Genomic DNA, 22,744 nt, shown 5'->3' with positions numbered 1-22,744 from the left:
GCTCCGAAAGGAAGCAATCAAGATGTGATATGAGAAGTCTAGACTCTCAGCTTTAATTTATTAGAAATATTGCATCACCGTTTAGGAATTACAGCTTTTTTTTATATAGTCTATTCATTTCTATGTTCCCAAAAGTAATTGGACAAATTAGCATAATTTTGTAAAGCAAATCCTTTATAATCAGTTGATGACAGGCATAAATTCTGGAACTCATGGTCTGAATCTGAGCAGAAAGTATCTCTCTATATACACTTCAGACTTCTATCAGAAGCCAGATCATCAATTAACAGCCGTGACCCAGATCCGCTGGCAGCTACATACGTCCTTATGCCGGAACACTCAACACTGCCTCCACCATGTCAGACAGATGATGTGGAATGCTTTGGATCTTGAGCGCTTCTTTTTGATTCTTTATACTCTTCCAAGATAATCTTGGTTTCATCTGTCCAAAGAATCGTTCCAGAACTTGGCAGGAACTTTTTTGTATTAAAGTATATTCTGCCTAGTATTACCAGCGCTTTTCACCTTGAGGTAATCCCTCAAGGTTTATTTCCATTCATCTCTCGATTGTAGACTTCGACAAGGATACGCCCACCAGAGTGCTCATGACTTGGCTAGAGTCTTTTTCTTCACCAAGGAAAGAATTCTGCAATCATCAACTTCAGTAGTCTTCTGGCATCTTCCACACATTGTTAAAGTGTCTCAAGTCTCAAATTATTGATTTGACCACATCTAAAGTTTGAGCCATCTCACTGATCTCACTCACTCACTCATCTTCTACCGCTTATCCGAACTACCTCGGGTCACGGGGAGCCTGTTTTAATAGAAATAAATAAATGCAAGAATAAAATACTTATTTCTGATTGGCAGGAAGGTCGGCATTTATTTTTTAAATCAGTATAAATAACAGATTAAGCTGAGACCGGTTACCATGAGTGAACTAAAAGGCTAAAATTTGTTTAGGAAGATAGCGAGCTGCAGGGATGATGTTTTTATTTTTATTTTTTTCTCGGAAATGATCATCAGCCTGATTCCCTCAACAACAATAAAGGATTTATTCCACTGGCTTTTGTATTGTTCCAGAAAAGAAAGTTTTTGATGCTTACTAAAGAAACAGGACTTTAATGAAAGTCGAAGCCTAGATACAATCAGCAGAAATAAGAAGCTGAAGTTATAAAGACTATAAACCAAGCTCCACCACACACAGTCACATGACCATCACTAAGCTTTCATTCATTCATCCATCCATTCATTCATTCATTCATTCATTTTCTACCGCTTATCTGAACTACCTCGGGTCACGGTGAGTCTGTGCCTATCTCAGGCGTCATCGGGCATCAAGGCAGGATACACCCTGGACGGAGTGCCAACCCATCACAGGGCACACACACACTCTCATTCACTCACGCAATCACACACTACGGACAATTTTCCAGAGATGCCGATCAACCTACCATGCATGTCTTTGGACCGGGGGAGGAAACCGGAGTACCCGGAGGAAACCCCCGAGGCATGGGGAGAACATGCAAACTCCACACACACAAGGTGGAGGCGGGAATCGAACCCCCAACCCTGGAGGCGAACGTGCTAACCACTAAGCCACCGTGCCCCCCCATCTCACTGATGTTTTTTGAACACTTGAAATCAACTTCATGCCTTTTATTTCGTTATCATGTACACAAATAACAGGCCTCACCTGGCCATCACACGGCTTCTCGGTCAACTGTCCAATTTACGTTTGAGCCTGTGAATATGGAAGGGCTATGTGAAACAAAATGTCTGTGATTCCTAAACGGTTAATCATCTTTTGGTTGAACATCTTGAAGTAAAGGTTCATTAATTATTGTTTTATTTCAAAGCCATTTGGGTTACAGACGTAAAATGACCAAGATTTTGTTCTTTGTCCCAATACTAATGGACCCAACTGTAGATAGATAGATAGATAGATAGATAGATAGATAGATAGATAGATAGATAGATGGATAGATAGATAGATAGATAGATAGATAGATGGGTGGGTGGGCAGAGGAATGGATAGATAGACAGACAGACAGACAGACAGACAGACAGACAGACAGACAGACAGATAGATAGATAGATAGATAGATAGATAGATAGATAGATAGATAGATAGATAGATAGATAGATGGGTGGGTGGGCAGAGGAATGGATAGATAGACAGACAGACAGACAGACAGACAGACAGACAGACAGATAGATAGATAGATAGATAGATAGATAGATAGATAGATAGATAGATAGATAGATAGATAAGCAAAAAACCTGATTTGTTCTTTGATCTGATTTTATTTTGCAGAAATTAATGCAAAATCAAGCAAAATCTTCAATATTCAGAGAGGAGTTTGTAAATTCCCAAAATGGCAGCAGATCTTTTGCCATGTCATGTGACAATATATTCATTCAAAGCCCTCATAGAAATCTTTGAAAGTCATTAAACATGTTCTTCACTGGTAGGTTTTGAAAGAAGAATCTTTCGAATGCGATTTTGCCATTTCATGTATTCAACTATTCAAAAAAAGCACAAAAGCTCTGCAAGTACAGCATCAAGTCATTTTGGCCTCAACAGACACAAAAACCAATACCGGATGGAGTGAAGCTTTATTGAATATATTGAGAAATTTGAATATTGGAAGTTATAAATAATCCTTCATCTGTATGAAGCTGTAGTCATTAAGCTAGATATTGTTAAGAACTGACCATGTGGACAATTATCTGGTGTACATATTTAATGCAAAGAAAAAATAAACCTTACAGTTAATTACAACAGCATTTCATGCATTATGTAGTTGTCAGTGATCAGTGATAGGGTTAGGATGGGATTTCATTCAGTGCTTTGGCTGAATGTCATTTTTGATGTGGACATGAGTTGTATGCAGACATAAGCAGTGTGTATAAAGCAGTTAGTGCACCTGGACTGAGTCAGTGTTGCAGCATTTTAGGAATCAATGAGCTCTAAGAAGTGGGGAAAAAAACAGCCCTAACAACAGACTTCATCAAGTTCACTCAACTGAATTATTCAGACCGACCGCCTGGATACAAGTTGCCATCATTTATAAGCATGGACAGTCAAGTAGAAGGGCTTGCATCATCAGATTACAACTAAATAAATAAACAAAAGGGTGTAATTTCCTGTGTTTGGATTGGTATTACTGCAGATATATTGCTTCCCAATGCGGAAGAATCCCAAGAAGTATTATTGACGTGCATACCAAGAGTTTTAACACTTTTACAGTACACACCATACAGCCAACAGATTCTGGAACCCTGACTATCAAACCCCTATGTACTCGTTTCAGATCTCTTGCAAGATGTACAGTATTTCTCCTATTGTTGTTATAATAAGCTCCTCCCTTTTGAAAAGGTTTATGGAGCGTGACTATGGGTAAATTCATCATGCAGTTCATCCCAAAGATGTTCAGTGGGGTTAAGTCAGAACGCAGGACACTCTTTTTTACTCTAGACTTCTCAGACCGTGTCTTCATGGAGTTCAGGGGATTTTTGCACATGGCCATTATCGTACTGGAACAGGGTCGGGGTGCAAATACTTTTGGTCATATCGTGTATTTTTATCTTTAACAATGTGCATTTTTTATGTATTTATTTTTTGAATGATTTTTCCATTCAAAAATCCAGGTGATCCCTTTGACTATCGCTTGTGTCTAAAACAAATGAATTATTTTAAACAAATGTTAGCATAAACATTTAGAATGACTCATTGTAATTCGAATCACATAAGGATAAAGGAAGGGTTGGCTTTTGACTTCATTTTGAGGTTTCTGTCGAGGTTTCTTCCTCACGAAGTCTCAAAAAAGCTGGAAAATGAATGAGAGATTGTTCTGTCGCAAAAACATATAAGATGTCTGTCATTATTCAGTATCACTGTTTGAACCCTAATGCTTTTTATAAGACGAGGTCGCTGAGAGCGATGATAGCTGTTTAGCGGCTTAAAAGAGCCGTCAGAAGAAAACGGGTGGGCGTGAGCTTGCTGTCTGTTAATTTGCAGAAACAGAGCCAGAAATGGATCGCTTCACGTTGCCATAGTAATGTATTGATGCAGAGGATCGACCCGAGGACAGATCAGTGAACGGGTGCTCGGTCTAACGTCCGCTGTTCATTTTAACAGCTCAGGACCCTGCAGAGATTATTCAAAGAATTCAGAGAGTTACTAAACTTTATAATACACCGCTGTTACTGATGTGCGTCACAACCCTCGTGATTGATGCGAGCGAACGGCTTGTCGACGTGTGCAGAGGTTGCCAGGAGATTTCGTCCGGCCGTGGATTCGATGGCCAGGTGGCATCCTGCAGACAGCTGCCACTACAAAGAGGGTCTAGGCTGCACTCCATACACAAGAGAGACAGCGAGACAGATGTTTAGTGCTGCAAGCTGGCCATTAACCAACTGTTAACCCTGTCTAGGCACTGTCTGGCTTGCAGATAGGACTGGAGAGAGAAATAGAGGCTCCTGTGTTATAAAACAGCACCGCTAATAAGCCCCGGATAGCAGGGTTTTATTTATAACTTATATGTATTCAGACCTGTAAAACTGAAAGAAGAAGAATGCAATAGTCCAGCTGAATAAATACTACAGCAATAAGTTCAAAACAAGTAAATAACAGTAAAGAAAATAATTGATATTTCTCATCTGCCCAAACACCATTTTAGAATAGAAGCCTTTATTTTGTCGCATGTAAATTACAGCACAGTGAAATTCTTTTTTCACATAGACCAACAGAGCACAGGGTCAGGCATGATACAGCACCGCTGGAGCAGAGAGGGTTAAGGGCCTTACTCAAGGGCCCAACAGTGGTACCTTGGTAGCGCTGTGGCTTGAACCCTGATCCTCTGATCAACATCCATGCCTTAATTTCATCACTCTCTATCAGTACAAAAACTGTTTTGGATTATTTTCTGTAGCATATGAAGCATGCCAGAAAAGCCAGAAGTATGTGGACACCTGATTATACCTACATGAGCTTGTCGAACATCTCATACTAAAGATAAGATGTTGGAGCATGGCTGGATTTTTAGTGTTTCATTCAGCTACAATTGCGTTAGTAAGATCAGACACTGATGTTGGGATGTTCAGGTGACTCCAGTTCCATTTCATCTCACTGGTGTTCAGTGGGGTTGAGTTAGAACCAGGGCTCTCTGTAGAATGCTCAAATTCTTGCCAGCTTTAAACAGGGAAATTACAATGCTGCAGAATACAGAGACATTTTAGACAATCGTGTGTTTCTAACTGAGCATGTGTTTAATGGTCAGGGGTGCACATACTTTTGTTCATACGGTGTAATTCTCCACTGTGTGTGCTGCGTCTGTGTCTTTCAAAAGGGAAAAAGCAATCTGCGATGAGAGCACGGCTCGAAATCAGTGACAGGGCGGAGCTTCAACACAGGGGTGTACAGAACACATACACAGCTGTCAATCATTAGAGATTTAGATGTCCACACAAACACACACATATACACGCACACATACAGACACGCACAAAAAAACACACATGAACACACGCTCACACACATATACACGCACACATACAGACACGCACAAAAAAACACACATGAACACACGCTCACACACATATACACGCACACATACAGACACGCACAAAAAAACACACATGAACACACGCTCACACACATATACACGCACACATACAGACACGCACAAAAAAACACACATGAACACACGCTCACACACATATACACGCACACATACAGACACGCACAAAAAAACACACATGAACACACGCTCACACACATATACACGCACACATACAGACACGCACAAAAAAAACCACACATGAACACACGCTCACACACATATACACGCACACATACAGACACGCACAAAAAAACACACATGAACACACGCTCACACACATATACACGCACACATACAGACACGCACAAAAAAACACACATGAACACATGCTCACACACATATACACATTCATACAGACACATATGCACACAAACAGACACACTCAGACACACAAACACACACACATATATACACATACACATACAGACACACATACACACACTTGCACACAAACACACACACACACAGAAAAACAAAAACACACACATGCACACACACAAACACAGACACATATACACACACATACAAACACATGCACATACACACACTTGCACACAAACACACGCACACACATCCAGAAACACTAAAACACACACATCCAGACACACAAACACATACACATACACACACATACAGAAACACAAAAACACACATGCACACACAAACACATACACACACACAAACACATATATACACATTCACATACAGACACACATACACACACAAACACATACACATATACACACACATACAGACACACACACACACATGCACACACACACACAAACACATACACACACACACAAACACACACATATATACACATTCACATACAGACACACATACACACACTTGTACACAAACACACGCACACACTTACAGAAACACAAAAACACACACATGCACACACACAAACACACACATATACACGCACATACAGACACAAACACACACATGCACACACACACACAAACACATACACACACACACAAACACACACACATATATACACATTCACATACAGACACACATGCACACACAAACACATACACATATACACGCACATACAGACACACAAACACACACATGCACACACACAAACACACACACACACACACAAATAAATATGTGAACAATCTAAAGGTCTTGTTTAAAAGTTGTAGCTCTTTGTCAAAAAATAGAACCTTGGAAAGTGCTCAGGTATAATCTGAACATTATTATTATTATTAGTAGTAGTAGTAGTATTGATATTGCTAAAAAACTTTTACTCCCTTAATCTATGGATGCAATTTAGAGTCTCTCCATGAAATACTTTATAAATAATTCATCTATTACAATGAAATCAATAATTATAATTTATTTAATTCCTATGTTAGATATTGCTAATGGGGGGGCACGGTGGCTTAGTGGTTAGCACGTTCGCCTCACACCTCCAGGGTTGGGGGTTCGATTCCCGCCTCCGCCTTGTGTGTGTGGAGTTTGCATGTTCACCCTGTGCCTCGGGGGTTTCCTCCAGGTACTCCGGTTTCCTCCCCGGTCCAAAGACATGCATGGTAGGTTGATTGGCATCTCTGGAAAATTGTCCGTAGTGTGTGATTGCGTGAGTGAATGAGAGTGTGTGTGTGCCCTGCGATGGGTTGGCACTCCGTCCAGGGTGTATCCTGCCTTGATGCCCGATGACGCCTGAGATAGGCACAGGCTCCCCGTGACCCGAGGTAGTTCGGATAAGCGGTAGAAAATAAGTAAGTAAGATATTGCTAGTCATTGTAGTGTTGTTACTACAGCTACTCTATGTGAAAATGTATTTTAAAGTGTGATGCTGTGTGATGCTAAGCAGCTAATCTGTAGCCTCATCCATCCTCGATGTCTGGACTGATTAGCGATGTCTGGACTGATTAACTACACACAAGATCAAAGGAAAGGAAAAGCATTGAGAAAAATGCGCTTCTCCTTTAAAGGGCCGAATCTCATTTGTCTGCTGTTCATTTACACAGTGGGTACCAGTACGCTGGGCTGGAGTACGGGTCCGAGTGTTACTGTGGCAACCGCATCTCCGGTGCTCGGATGAAGGAGGAAGAGTGTAATCTGGACTGTAAAGGAGAGAAGGGGGCGGTGTGTGGGGGCGTGGCCCGGCTCTCTGTCTACAAAGTGGAGGAGGTTCTTCCCGGGCAGAGGAGATGTGAGTATGAGGCTTGATCTTATCTTCTGATGGTTATTACTGCTCCATTCTCTTTTTTTATTGAAAAAATAAATAAAAATCAGGCCTGTTCTTCATGTATGCATTAGAGGCTACATTTAACGTCTGACTTAATAAACCTTCAAACCTTTAAACATTAACTACTCGGTACATCATCAAGCACAGTGCTTAAGATGTTGGACTACTGATCGGAAGGTTGTGAGTTTAAATCCTAGGGCCACCAAGCTGCCACCGTCGGGCCCTTGAGGAAGGCTCTTAACCATCAAGTGCTCATAAAAGCAGATTTTATGGATTTATCTCTCAGATTATTAAATGTTTATGTTTTCTTGAGTAGATGTTTTTTTTTTTCCTTTAATTTGTCACACTTACATATATTCCTAGACCATTATTTTATTGTATGAGTATAAGTAGTGCGTACATTCTGGTACATGTCACTTTTAAATAAATAAATAAATAAGCCACTCTGTATTAAATCAGTCTCACTGTAGCCCCCCTTTTTTGGGCTTTCCTAATTTAAATAGCAGCGATTAATATTCAGTTAAATAGCATAATAAAAAATATTTAATATAATAATATAATATAATTTTCTGCCTCTTTTTATTATATTCTTCTCACACGAATGAGAAGCAGTAGCCTATGTTGTGGAATTTTAATAGAAATAAATAAATGCAAGAATAAAATACTTATTTCTGACTGGCAGGAAGGTCGGCATTTATTTTTTAAATCAGTATAAATAACAGATTAAGCTGAGACCGGTTACCATGAGTGAACTAAAGGGCTAAATTCTTTTAGAAATCTAGCGGTTTTTATTTTTGTTTTTTTCTCGGAAATGATCATCAGCCTGATTCCCTCAACAACAATAAAGGATTTATTCCACTGGCTTTTGTATTGTTCCAGAAAAGAAAGTTTTTGATGCTTACTAAAGAAACAGGACTTTAATGAAAGTCGAAGCCTAGATACAATCAGCAGAAATAAGAAGCTGAAGTTATAAAGACTATAAACGAAGCTCCACCACACACAGTCACATGACCATCACTAAGCTTCAACTCTTTCATTCATTCATTCATTTTCTACCGCTTATCCGAACTACTTCGGGTCACGGGGAGCCTGTGCCTATCTCAGGCGTCATCGGGCATCAAGGCAGGATACACCCTGGACGGAGTGCCAACCCATTGCAGGGCACACACACACACTCTCATTCACTCACACAATCACACACTACGGACAATTTTCCAGAGATGCCAATAAACCTACCATGCATGTCTTTGGACTGGGGGAGGAAACCGGAGTACACGGAGGAAACCCCCGAGGCACGGGGAGAACATGCAAACTCCACACACACAAGGCGGAGGCGGGAATCGAACCCCCAACCCTGGAGGTGTGAGGCGAACGTGCTAACCACTAAGCCACTTGTCCTTGTGTTAAACACCTGATTTCAGGCTTTTCATAAGAACACATTCAGAAAAACTTCTTCAGTGGAGCAAGAGGTAAAAAAATACTGATTCATGTCCAGGTTCCTGCAGCACTCTATTATTATGGAGCTGAGTTTTAAAGCTTTCACATGGAAACACTGGTTTGTTTGTAGGAAGTAAAGACAGGGGAGATTAGAAACAGGGTAAAAAAATGTCCTCTTCATTTTAAAATATATTAATGTATTAGACATTTTGCTAAAACACTACACAGACACTTACACTTACACACACACACACACGCGCGCACGCACCCAACATACACACACAAACTCACACACGCACACACACCCACACACACAAACTCACACACACACACACACACACACAAACTCACACACACTCACACACACACACACACACACACACACACACACACACACTCACAGACACACACTCTCTCTCTCACACACACACACTCACACAAACTCACACACACACACCCACACACACACAAGCACACACACACACACCTCACACACTCACACACACACACAAACTCACGCACACACTCACAGACACACACTCTCTCTCTCACACACACACACACACTCACACAAACCAACACACACACAACCCATGCACACACACAAACTCACACACACACACAAGCTCACACACACACACTCACACACACACACACAAACTCACACACACTCACACACACACTCACAGACACACACTCTCTCACACACACACTCACACAAACCCACACTCACACACACATACACACACACACACACACACTTACAGACACACACGTACACTCACATGCACACACGCTCACGCACTCGAACACACACACACAAACTTGGAGTGTAACACAATACCACTTCATGTGTACGTATCTGCTTACTGCTTTAAATATCTGTATTTGTATTTAGAATTTAAGATGCAGTGGGCGTGGCCTAAAACAGAAGGTTCTTCTTCTTCTTCTTCTTCTTCTTCTTCTTCTTCTTCTTCTTCTTCTTCTTCTTATTATTATTATTATTATTATTATTATTATTATATGTGAATCTGAAGACATCTGAACACGAGACACATATTTTCATCATCAAAATGCTGTTCATGCTGCGTCACATTGCAGCGTCTCACACACACTGAGGAACACTTTGTCCATCCTCTTTCACATACATGAGCTCACAGATGCATGTGATTGGCTAGCGTCACTGTGATTGACAGGGGGGAGAATGACAGTGTGTCTTCAGTTCCAGCCAGAGATCGTGGTCTGTTTTGCTGGATTATGTATTTGTTGGATTATGGAGCTGCTGATGAACGCTTGTATGGTTATTAGTTTTAGTTTTCACCTCCCTGTGATGTGTCTAATGAATTAACTCAGTTCTGTTTCCTAAAATATCAATGGGTTTCATTTTAAACCCCATGACCAAAACTAAGCGGTTACTGAGGATTGTTTATATTAATCATCGTGGTCTTTGTTATCCAGAAGCTTCATATCTCACCTCATCTTTTATCTCTGACCTTTCCACAAGCTTTCCAAGCGAATTGTGAGTCTCGTTTCTGTGTTTGTATTCATTTAATACACATTATCTGTTTATTCTGAATAGCAGATTTGTGATTCGCACACACACACACACACACACACATATACTGTACACACACATACACACACTCACACACACACACTCACACACACTGCTGTTATCCAGCCTAATAGAGGTTATCCAGAAGGTGAACTAGATTCTGGCTTCAGTTCTGTGAACAGCCATATGTCTGAGTTTTGCCTCTCAGAACCTGGCAAAATGTAACTGGAGCCAAACCAACACCACACAACACCACAACAACGCAACAAACCACACCACAACACAACATAACACACAACACCACAACAACACAACACACCACAACAACACAACACAACACACCACACTACAAAACACAACAACACGACACAATGCACCACGACAACACAACACAACACATCACACAACACAACAACACCACACAACACACCACAACACACAACACACAACACACCACAACACACCACAACACAACACATCACACAACACACCACATCACACAACACACCACATCACACAACACAACAACAACACCACACAACACACCACACTGCACAACAAAACAACACACCACAACAAAACAACACACCACACAACACACCACAGCAACACAACACACCACAACAACACAACACACCACAACATACAACACACCACAACAACACCACACAACACACCACATCACACAACACAACACAATAACACAACACACCACAACAACACAACACACCACAACAACACCACACAACACACCACATCACGCAACACAACACAATAACACAACACACCACACAACACAACAACACCACACAACACACCACATCACACAACACACCACAACAACACAACACACCACAACAACACCACACAACACACCACACCACAACAACACAACACAAAAAACACTACAACACACCACAACAGATGCAGCCTCTGACACTGACACACACACACACACACCTCATGAAGTTAATTTCAACACACAACAACATTTTATTATTACACACACACACACACGCACCTCATGAAGTTAATTTCAACACACAACAACATTTTATTATTACACACACACACACACACACACACACCTCATGAAGTTAATTTTATGTGTCTTAGGTGGACATTTTATTATTCTGAATGACAAATAAACAAAAAAAATCTTACGCAAAGCATATTTGTCATTTTATTGATAAACACTTATGTTTTACCTGCAGACCCTCGAACCCACAGATACAAATCCAGCTCAATCTTGTCTGTTAATGACGTTTGTGCTTGAAAGACTTATAGCTCAATAACTCCTGCGCACAGTCGCACTTTCTAGTCGTCACTCCACCGTCTCTTAACTAAACCCACACAGCTTGGAGTTTTCAGCGCGATGTGAGGTTTCACTCTGACGGCCCACAGAGGTCCAAACATCTCCAGTCCTTATGAAGCTTCAATTATTTGGTCCTGAAAAAAACAACGCTTGTGTTTGGTTAATTCCACAGAGGTGCTGATGAGTATTGTGTGTCATGGCATGTCTCACAGGCAAGCTGACACATGCTAGTTAATGAATCTAAGATTGCTGTAATTGTTTAGGAGACAATTACTCTGAGACAAAATGATCTCTGGGACGACTCCATGCACCTGATGGACGTGTCACAAGCCTGTGTTCACAAATCAATGGTCTTGTTTTGTTAAAGTGAGAGTAGAACAAGCTGACTGACTCGACATCGCTCTGATTGTTTACAGCTTATTAGCATAAAGGAACTTATCTCTAGATCACCAAATATGGTAAAAATGCTTCCTGTTTTGCAACGTGGACGTATACAAAAATACCAAACACCATACATCATTACGTCCCTTTCTCCTTCTCATCTACATCCGTACCTATAGAAGACAAGTACCACATTTATTTTTCCTTCATATCATCAAGAGTATATTTTATTAAGCAACATCATTTTTATCTTTAATTAACTATTATATTAAAGCTTTATTATAGTCTTTAAGGTCCAGTGATGCACTGTAGGTAGCGCACTATACTTTATATTGATTATATTTTCTAATACTTTGAATAGATTTTAGAATTTATGAAATTTCACGTAACATAACATCAAACATCAAATTTACATTTAAAGAGTTATTCAGTAGATCAGACAAAAAATATTATAGAACTAAGAGAAACAAAATAATCTCTCCCTTTTATACATTCACTCATTTTCTACCGCTTATCCGAACTACCTCGGGTCACGGGGAGCCTGTGCCTATCTCAGGCGTCATCGGGCATCAAGGCAGGATACACACTGGACGGAGTGCCAACCCATCACAGGGCACACACACACACACTCTCATTCACTCACGCACTCACACACTACGGACAATTTTCCAGAGATGCCAATCAACCTACCATGCATGTCTTTGGACCGGGGGAGGAAACCGGAGTACCCGGAGGAAACCCCCGAGTCACGGGGAGAACATGCAAACTCCACACACACAAGGCGGAGGCGGGAATTGAACTCCCAACCCTGGAGGTGTGAGGAGAACGTGCTAACCACTAAGCCACCGTGCCCCCCATTATATTATAAACCAATAATCTCAGTTCAGTAAGATTGAAATCAAACAACATTATTAGCCATTTTGCCTAGAGGTTATTAAATGCACTGAATTGCAAACTGTGTGAAAATATATGTGAGTGTGTGTGTGTGAGTGTGTGTGTGTGAGCCAACATTTTATATTTTAATTAGTTCTTTTCATCATTTTCTGTTAGCAAATGAAAGTGAAACTGTGTTCCTGGTATTTCAGAAACGCAGACATGCCTTCAGTGCAACTTTTTTTGTAATATCTCATATTGCCTTGAGACAAATCAATTTATATTTATTTTGCTTTTGATTTCATGGAAGTTTATTTGTACACTTTTATTTTACTCTACATACACGGATTTGAAAGCGTCTTATAAGATCTTTAGAGCAACGTTAATGCTCGAGAATCTGTTCAAATGATCTACGAACCTTGCCAACCTTCACCTATACTCTAAAAAAAGCATAAAAGCATCTATGAATATTCATAAAAATGCAAATCAGAACCACCCCCATATTCACCAGCTGCTCTACAATGTTAGTCTGCTAGATAAAATGCAGTTACATAAAAACCTCTGATCACAAATCGAGCGAAAGGATAGTTTACCCGTAAAGCTCAGGAACTTCGGATGAATGGATGAGTGTGAGATTTTCAAGTCAAGTCAAAGTTTATTTATAAAGCACTTTTTTTTTAAAAAACAACAAGTGTTTGTCAAAGTGCTGTACATACAAAAAGGAAACGTCCATTAATACATACAGTCAGCACCATAAAAGAAAAACACTTAAGACACAATAAAACAGTAAAAAAAAGAAAGCAGCTCTCACATGGCATAAAAATAAGTTTTTAGGCCAGATTTGAAGACCTCAAGGGGGGCACGATGGCTTAGTGGTTAGCACGTTCGCCTCACACCTCCAGGGTTGGGGGTTCGATTCCCTCCTCTGCCTTGTGTGTGTGGAGTTTGCATGTTCTCCCCGTGGCTCGGGGGTTTCCTCCGGGTACTCCGGTTTCCTCCCCCGGTCCAAAGACATGCATGGTAGGTTGATTGGCATCTCTGGAAAATTGTCCGTAGTGTGTGAGTGCGTGAGTGAATGAACGTGTGTGTGTGTGCCCTGTGATGGGTTGGCACTCCGTCCAGGGTGTATCCTGCCTTGATGCCCGATGACGCCTGAGATAGGCACAGGCTCTCCGTGACCTGAGGTAGAGTGAGTGAAGACCTCAAGTGTTTGAGCCTGTCTGATGTAGAGAGGCAAACTGTTCCAGAGCTTCGGGGTCGCTCCTGCAAAGGCTCGATCCCCCTGCTCTTCAGTTTTACTCTTGGAACAGCTAAAAGCTAACGGTCAGCAGACCTTAGTGCTCTTGACGGAGGGTACAGATTAATCAAATCCGATAAATAACTTGGCGCTGAACCATTAAGAGATTTAAAAACAAGCACCAAAATTTTAAAATGAATCCTATAATGGACAGGTAGCCAGTGAAGAGACGCCAGAATGGGAGTGATATGCTCCCGCGAGCTGCCGCATTATGGACCATTTGCAGTCTGGAGAGAGAGGCATGACTAATACCTAAATAAAGGCTGTTACAATAATCAAGGCGACTTGAAATGAAGATATGCACAACTCTTTGAAAGTCTTTAGAGGACAAGAAAGGTTTCACGATCAAAACGGATAAAAACCTCTGAAAACTCTCCATGGTCTAAGCTAATATCTCCATCCCTGTAGCTAGTCTCTAGTCTGAGCAACATTGTGCAGGTCAATCTGGATATCTTCAGATGTCCCAGCAGAATAATTTGATTAATAAATTCAAATTTAATTACATTTTATTTGTATAGCGTTTTTTAACAATGGAAATTGTCTCAAAGTATATTTACAGAACGTAAGAAATATAGTAAAAAAAAAAGTATTATTATACAAAGATTAATATTAGACAAAAGTTAAAGATTAATATTAGACTTATATTTAAATGTGTTTGTATTTATCCCTAATGAACAAGTCTGAGGTGACTGAGGTGACTGTGGTGAGGAAAAACTCCCTTAGATGGAAGAGGAAGAAACCTTGAGAGGAACCAGACTCAAAAGTGAACCTCATCCTCATTTGTGTGGCACTGGAGGGTGTGATTATAACCTGTTATAAACACCAGAGAGTGTTATTATGAATAATGTCCTTTCTACAGTCAGATACAGTCTGATAATTGTGTATTGATGAGGAGGCTGTTGTCCTCAAAGACCACATGGAGTTGGCATCTTCTCATTGAAGGTCCGAAATCTTTATGAAGCAGAATCCAAATTCAGCTGGCACAATTTCAAGATGCCTCAGGATGGATAGAAAAAGAAAATCAAGCGGAGAGGAATTAGCAAATTTGCTGTTCATAATAACAGGCTTGATTTTTCTGTGTCATGTTTTTTTTTTTCAGACAGGAATGTACGCTATCGTGGCTGCTTCAGAAGACCCGACAACACGAGCGCAGCGTCACTGATCCGCACGGTTGAGCCTAACCTCACGTCCCAGACGTGTGTCGAGGCCTGCATGGACAAGGTATTGCCTTCCTGCTGTCTTCCATCCCCCTTTCCACCCCATTGATTCTTTATTTCTAGAAGATTAGCATTGATTACTCTTTCTCCCGGCGTCTGTCTTCAAACTCAAGCGCAGTTAGATGTCTCTTGCAGTCCTTTTGAAAACAATCTGCTTGTTTAAACATTCATGTGGCCCTTAAGACAATCAATTAATGCTCTAATCAATTGTGCATGCTCCTTGCTGAGTGGTGTTATTCTGAAGTAATTGGAGAACGCGCGGTTAGACGCTAATGCTTTGCTACGCTCTGCCCACAGGGTCAATTGATTGTCAACTGAGAAACTAATTTTGGTGTTTGAAAGCACTTTTTGCTAAAAGGATCTAAAAATAAACTCAATAACATGCAGCGATAAAGAGAAAAGGCAAAGATCTCAGCGACATGTTTATGTTTCACGTGTGAAATACTGGTTTGGTATTTTTTTAGCCAACATACAAAACTCTGTCTTTAGCTTTATCTTTGTCTCATTAGGAGTTTCCTTTAGCCATGTTGAGCACCGCGGAGTGTTTCTGTGGCTACGCTACTCCGTCGTTCTCCCTCCACGATCCGGTGATGGAGGAACGCTGCGCTCAGATCAACAGCAGCTTGACGACTGAAAGTCCACAGCCGTACTTCCTGCAGGTCTATCAGACGCCCGTGCAGGGTAAGCGTCGTACAATCGAACACAAATACGTGTCGACTGATTCTCACGATTGCTTTGGGCACAGATGCCTCTTTTCCACCAAAAAGAACCGAGTGCTGGTTCAGAGCTAGCACTGGTGCTGGTTCAAAGTTGGTTCCACTGGCAAACCTTCTAGAACCGGTTTGCCTTTCCACCGGCTAGAGAGCCATCACAGAGCCGCGTCTGACGTCACTGTATACGTGTCACGTGTCCCAGCAACTTTAGCGCAGCAAACACAAACACAACAATGGCAGACGTTGCTTTACTGTTAATGCTCATGGCTTTGTGAACCTACATTAACACCCAAAACGCGGCAAATCCAACGTGTACGTGCAGCTCCATGTAATCTGTATAAACGGAGGTTGTTATCGAGAAAGTACATAACGTTATTTTATCATTAACACAGAAAAAAGTTAGCCTTAGCATGTAGCTACTTACTATCATGTGTGCTGATAATGTATCATATCGCGGTAAAGTAAAAGTGTATTAAACATTAGTATACTTAAGGTATATTATCAAATGCGCTAACAGTAGCCCCGCCCACAGCCCCGCCCACAGCCCCTGACACAAGCGGTTCTTAAGTCTAGACCAACAACGGTTTGGTGCTACTTAAGAACCACTTTTCCTGGTTCAGAGCCGGTGCTTTGGCTGTCAAAAAAGAAAGAACTGGTTCTAAATTAGGCTCCGAACCAGCACTCAAACTGCCTCGGTGGAAAAGGGACAAGACAGACAATATTGTACAGCCCAGTGCGAAAGTTTGTCCCCCCATTCACCTTTTCAACATACAGAATCCATGGTGACCAAATCGATGATGAAGTGGAGTTTTATAAAAGAACATTGCATTTTATTTTATCCATTTACTGTTGCTGCTAAACTTCCATGAAACAAGTGAAGCGTTTTTTTTTGTTGTTTTTTCCTTGCCACTGCTGCCCCTTCCTTGCTCATTAAGGATACATACAGTATAAATTAAAAATACCAAACTTTATCATTAATATTCTGAATTGTTTGCTTTGCAACAGTGTCCATTGTTAAAAGAAAAATAGTTGAAAAATGCAATTTAATTGAAGTGAATATTTTCATGTTCTCTTACTGTACCATCAAAACTTCAGAAATGTTCAGCTCCGTCTTGATGCTCCTTCTCAGGCAACACGTATGAGGTTTATTTTTTCGTTTAATGAGAAATAACACAGCGTTTTTCACACAGACTCCAGATGTACGGAGAGAAGGTTCCTGCTGGAGAAATCCAGCCGGTTGGTCGCTCTGTCCAGTTTTCCTGGAGCAGGTAACACCTGGGTGAGACACCTGATCGAGCTCGCTACTGGATATTACACAGGCAGCTACTACTTCGATGGCACACTTTATAACAGAGGTAAAAACACCTGAGGGAAAAGATTCCTGATTATGTTGCTTTGTAGAAGCCAACATTCTGTTTTCCTATTTAAGCTTAGACAAAAATTTATAAAATTTAATGTGGCCTAGAGCTTTCGAGCCACATGCACCAAATTGCTATTACTTTTCTAAGCGATCCGAGTACTGGTACTTCAGGTACCGGGTCTCAAAGTGGCCTTTTTTCCCATAGACTCCCATTATAAAATTTGGAGGTTTATAACTTGGCAAGCTTTTGAACTATCTACACCAAATTTGGAGGGTGATACTCTGAACAAAGGTTTAAATTGGTGTACCGACTGGCCTTTTCGGTTGTGCCGCAGCCCCGCCCCCAATATATGCAAAATCAAAAAACTTTTTACAACATGGACATGTGACATATCAAAACACTCAGAACAATGAGGGGAACTTCCTCAGGAGAATTCGGATGACGTAACATGCTCGTCTCCACTTGCCTCCAAATGTTTTGACACCCTATCTTTCTGTCCACTTGCCTCCAAAAAGCACCGGCCTTTGCGAATACTTGCCTCGTCAAAGCCAACATCAAAGTTTGTCACGACGAACTTTACAAATCTAGTTTCTATTTGTACTTATTTTATATGCTGGTAATATGTAAATATGTGTAAAAATCTAGCAAACTACTGTACATGGTTCTTCAATTCAGTCCTCATATTAAATTTAGTTTAAATAACAATATTAAGCTTAGTTCCCTACTGAGTTCCCTTTCTTGTACTTATAATAAACTCAGTTTCGCTAATGTATAACTTTATGTATAACATATAACAATAATCTAACATTGCAAAATCTTGTAAGGTTTGAATCTCATGCTACTGACTAGAACGACACACTACTAAATGAATACAATAACAATGTCCAGGAGAATAATGCAGATGTAATGAGGTTGTGGCAAAAACTCCAGCTGGAATCAATACTCGGTTTTGCTTTGATTGAAATAAATTTAATTTGTTATTTTTTCCCTCCGTGTATTCGAGGCCGTTTAGGAAGCACGAACGTTAACCATACGATGAACCTCTTTGGAAGCAACGTCTTCTACTTGGCTTGGAGATTTGAAATATGATTTCATACATTAAAACAATATATAAGAATAAAAAAGAATAAAGGAGAAAATATATAAAACAAAACATGATTTGGTTGTTTACACTAAATTGAATTTAAACATGTTTCTAATGACTATAACTTATTAAAACGTATTTTTTTAGGGTAGCTTTTAATTTAACTAATTGTAATTTTACATAGTGCTTATTTTATTGTCTATTTTTGTTGCTTTAATTTTAATCTTTATATTACTGTATGTGTGTAATTTTGTTGCTTTTATTTTGCTTTTGTAAAGTGCTTTGAGATGTTCTTTTAAAGGCGCTATAGAAAATAAAGGTTATTATTATTATTATTATTATAGAACGTACGACGTAGAGCGAGCGTGATCGAGTCACGTTGTGTTAACGTAAACCAGTTACAGTGTGAAATTTCTCCAGATGTTGGTGCTGACGTGAACTACAGAATAACTCCAGTGTTACATTCAGGAGATTAAAAGATGTCTGCTAGAGCATTGCAGTGGTGATGAGTCTGTTACTAAACACCAGCGTTAGGGGTTTGATTCTCAGCTCAGGGGTTGAACTCAGAGATTTATTTTATTTTTGAATTTGAAAATATGTCATCAAACTGTGTTAGAGATTCTCATTTCTGTCTTGTGGGTTAGACTGAGGGTTTTTTGTCAATGGTTTCACACCGTCACATCACCAAGAAGTTCTTTAACGCTGTTAATTGTATACTAGTCAGGTTTTTAGGTATGCAAAACGTCCAGGTGATGGTCAGGTTTATCCTTCATTATCACTTTCACTTTCTTAATGAGATCAGGATGAATAATTGTGACCACTGGTACTAAAAGAAGTTATGGCAGTGGGAGCTTAGGGGTTAAGGTTGGTTAAGGTGTTGGACTACTGACCAGAAAGTGAGCTTGAATTAAAGGTCCACCAAGCTGCCACTGCTGGGCCCCTGAGCAAGGCCCTTAAGTATACAAATGAGATAATCTGATGGTTCTTGTAACTTGTCTTATAAAAATCTCAGTGGTGTGAAGCTTTCTCAGTCACTGGGAATGTGTATAGAAATGCTAAATATTTTAGAGAACAAGGCTAAATCAATAGTTCCATGATTATATGTGAAGCAACTTTAAAATATTTCATGTATCATATTATGGTTTTGTTTTTTTGTTTAATTTTGTTCACTGGTTAAACAAATCTGGTCAATCGTTTATGCAGCTCTACAGCTCTGTCCTTTGGTTCAGTTTGTGCCTCATGGTTTAGCAGCTAACATCTACAAAAAAAGTCTCCTAGCCAAAACACACAACATGTCTGATTCATTTTCTTACAGTCAAGTTGATTCAGAGTTGAATAGTTTTCTCACTGTAAATTTAAACTGGGAAAAACACTACATACCCCATTGTGATCGCAGTCTTAAACTCTCAAGTTGATCATCCTCGCCATTGTAGCAGGACAAATGTTCACAGAATTTACTCGATATACTGTAGGAGTTATTATATAAATGATCCAAAATTAATAGCCGAGGCTTTCTTGAATCATATATGAGACATGTAATATTTAAGATTTACGGAATTCGTGCATTGATTTAAAATGTGACAGAAATTATAAAAATAAATGATGAAATAAAAGTCATTTAAGAATTTTTAGTAGTTGTAAGAACTTGAGTGAAGCAGTGAAATATATCTGAAGGATTTATCCACAGCTGAAAGTCAGACATTTGCTCATATCCATCTCTGAGCTGATATCATTAGTCTGGAGTGTGAAGGAGAAGCTCCATTACTCAGTTTACTGGAAACTGCGTGTGTTTGGATTGAGACGTGGCTCTGAGATCTCGCCCATGTATTTCTGGCATCACATCTCAAACCTCCCTCCTTCTGTTCAGGCTTCAAGGGTGAGAAGGATTACTGGAAAAGTGGACGCACCATCTGCGTGAAGACGCACGAGAGCGGCAAGCGTGACATAGAGATGTACGACTCGGCCATCTTGCTGATCAGAAACCCGTACCGCTCTCTCATGGCCGAGTTTAACCGCAAATGTGCAGGGCATCTCGGCTATGCCTCGGACCAGCACTGGAAGAGCAAGGGTACTGGCATTTCACCAAGTTTTTTCTACTGTCTCACTGGCAAGAAAAAAATTCTAATAGGATTTAAGGTTGAATTCTGATTAATTGTTGATAAAGGTGCTGATTCATTTTCTATTGCTTAATAGCTTAATCTAGAAAATCACCGTTTCTATAGTAACGGGTATCACTTTTCTGTAAGGAGAGGTTTATTTAGTAGTTATGAAAGGAGTATTTTTTATTATTTATTTTTTTTTGTTTGTTTTATTAACCTCAGGTGAAAAAAAGCTAAAACCTTTATGGACATTCTAAACTTAAATTACAACTATAAATGGATAAAACTGACAAACAATCCTGTATTTAGTAGAAGAGGAACAAACCATTTCAAAGTGGTACAGCTGGAAAATAATCTTTGGCGTAACTCCATCATTGATTATTTTCCAATAACAGCGTAGCCGTCCCAAGCTAAGTGGTTTTTTTTTGTTTGATCGTTTAATGTCTTACTCATTGTACTGGATCAATGTTGTTATTTCAGTAATGCAAAAGGCAGAGAGCTATTTGGATCATCAAAATTTAATTAAGGACAATTGAAACACAGAATGATTAAACGTTTTTTTGCTATCTATCTATCTATCTATCTATCTATCTATCTATCTATCTATCTATCTATCTATCTATCTATCTATCTATCTGTGTTTGTGTGCAGAATGGCCCGAGTTTGTGGGCAGTTACGCGTCCTGGTGGGCGTCTCATGTTCTGGACTGGCTCCGATTTGGCCGGAAGCTGCTGGTGCTTCATTATGAAGATCTGCAGGAGTCGTTGGTGCCCAGGCTCCGCTCGGTGATTGCTTTCCTCAACATCAGCACTAGCGAGGAACGCCTGCTCTGCGCCGAAACCAACAAGGACGGCCATTTCAAACGCTCCGGTGTTCGCCGGCCCACCTTCGACCCCTTCACCCCGGACATGAGGCAACTGATAGACAGTTATATTAAGGTCGTGGATCAGGCGCTCAGAGACAGCAACCACAGCAGCCTGCCTCAGGAGTACATGCCGAGATGATGAGGGTTTTAACTGTCGCTGTGTTTAGTTTTCCTTCCAAATTTCTATTTAAGGGCTTTATTCCAGAGAAATGTTGCTTCTGTTCTTGGAGCTTCGTCAAGATTTGACGTTTCTGTTCCAGTTTAAAGCTTTGGCGCTCAGCAGAACTCCATTATGCTAAATGTTCCGGTGAAGATTCATTAAAGTTTCAGTCTCATGAGATCCTGGTTAACGTTACATGAGAAAAACTTTGAATATTTGACCAAGTGGAAACTGATGTCTATAATGTGTATATTTTCTAAAATTGGATTTAATAAACTTTGCTTAGTCTCCAGAGTGTTTTCAGTGTTATTATACTAGAAATGTCGATTTTCAAAAATGCGACAGTGAAAAGAAACTATACTTTACTGGTTTTGTAACTGAATTAGTACGTTCTTTGACACAAATTTGGAGGTGCATTATAAACTAATACACATACAGAAAAACTAAACTTTAACTACTGACTAAACTCTCAACAAACCAACCACAAAGGGGTGAGAGAGAGAGAGAGAGAGAGAGAGAGAGAGAGAGAAAGAGCTGATCGCTCA

The 22,744-nt window shown here is 40.1% G+C and overlaps 1 protein-coding gene across 1 annotated transcript in view; it reads left to right on the top strand.

Moving 5' to 3' along the window:
• The window catches only part of LOC132858422 (sialate:O-sulfotransferase 1), a 39,863-nt gene extending 17,372 nt beyond the window's left edge, over positions 1-22,491 (top strand). Inside the window, exons 4-9 of the mRNA XM_060888757.1 lie at positions 7,622-7,806; positions 15,800-15,921; positions 16,427-16,598; positions 17,821-17,985; positions 20,943-21,143; positions 21,826-22,491. Coding sequence (XP_060744740.1) covers positions 7,622-7,806; positions 15,800-15,921; positions 16,427-16,598; positions 17,821-17,985; positions 20,943-21,143; positions 21,826-22,178 — 1,198 coding nt within the window. The 3' untranslated portion in view covers positions 22,179-22,491. The remainder of the gene's footprint in view (positions 1-7,621; positions 7,807-15,799; positions 15,922-16,426; positions 16,599-17,820; positions 17,986-20,942; positions 21,144-21,825) is intronic.
• Positions 22,492-22,744: the final 253 nt, after the last annotated feature.

This window comes from Tachysurus vachellii, chromosome 15 (assembly GCF_030014155.1).
Source record: "Tachysurus vachellii isolate PV-2020 chromosome 15, HZAU_Pvac_v1, whole genome shotgun sequence".
In the NCBI taxonomy this organism is placed as follows: Eukaryota; Metazoa; Chordata; class Actinopteri; order Siluriformes; family Bagridae; genus Tachysurus; species Tachysurus vachellii.
This window is presented reverse-complemented; position numbering and strand designations above follow the sequence as displayed.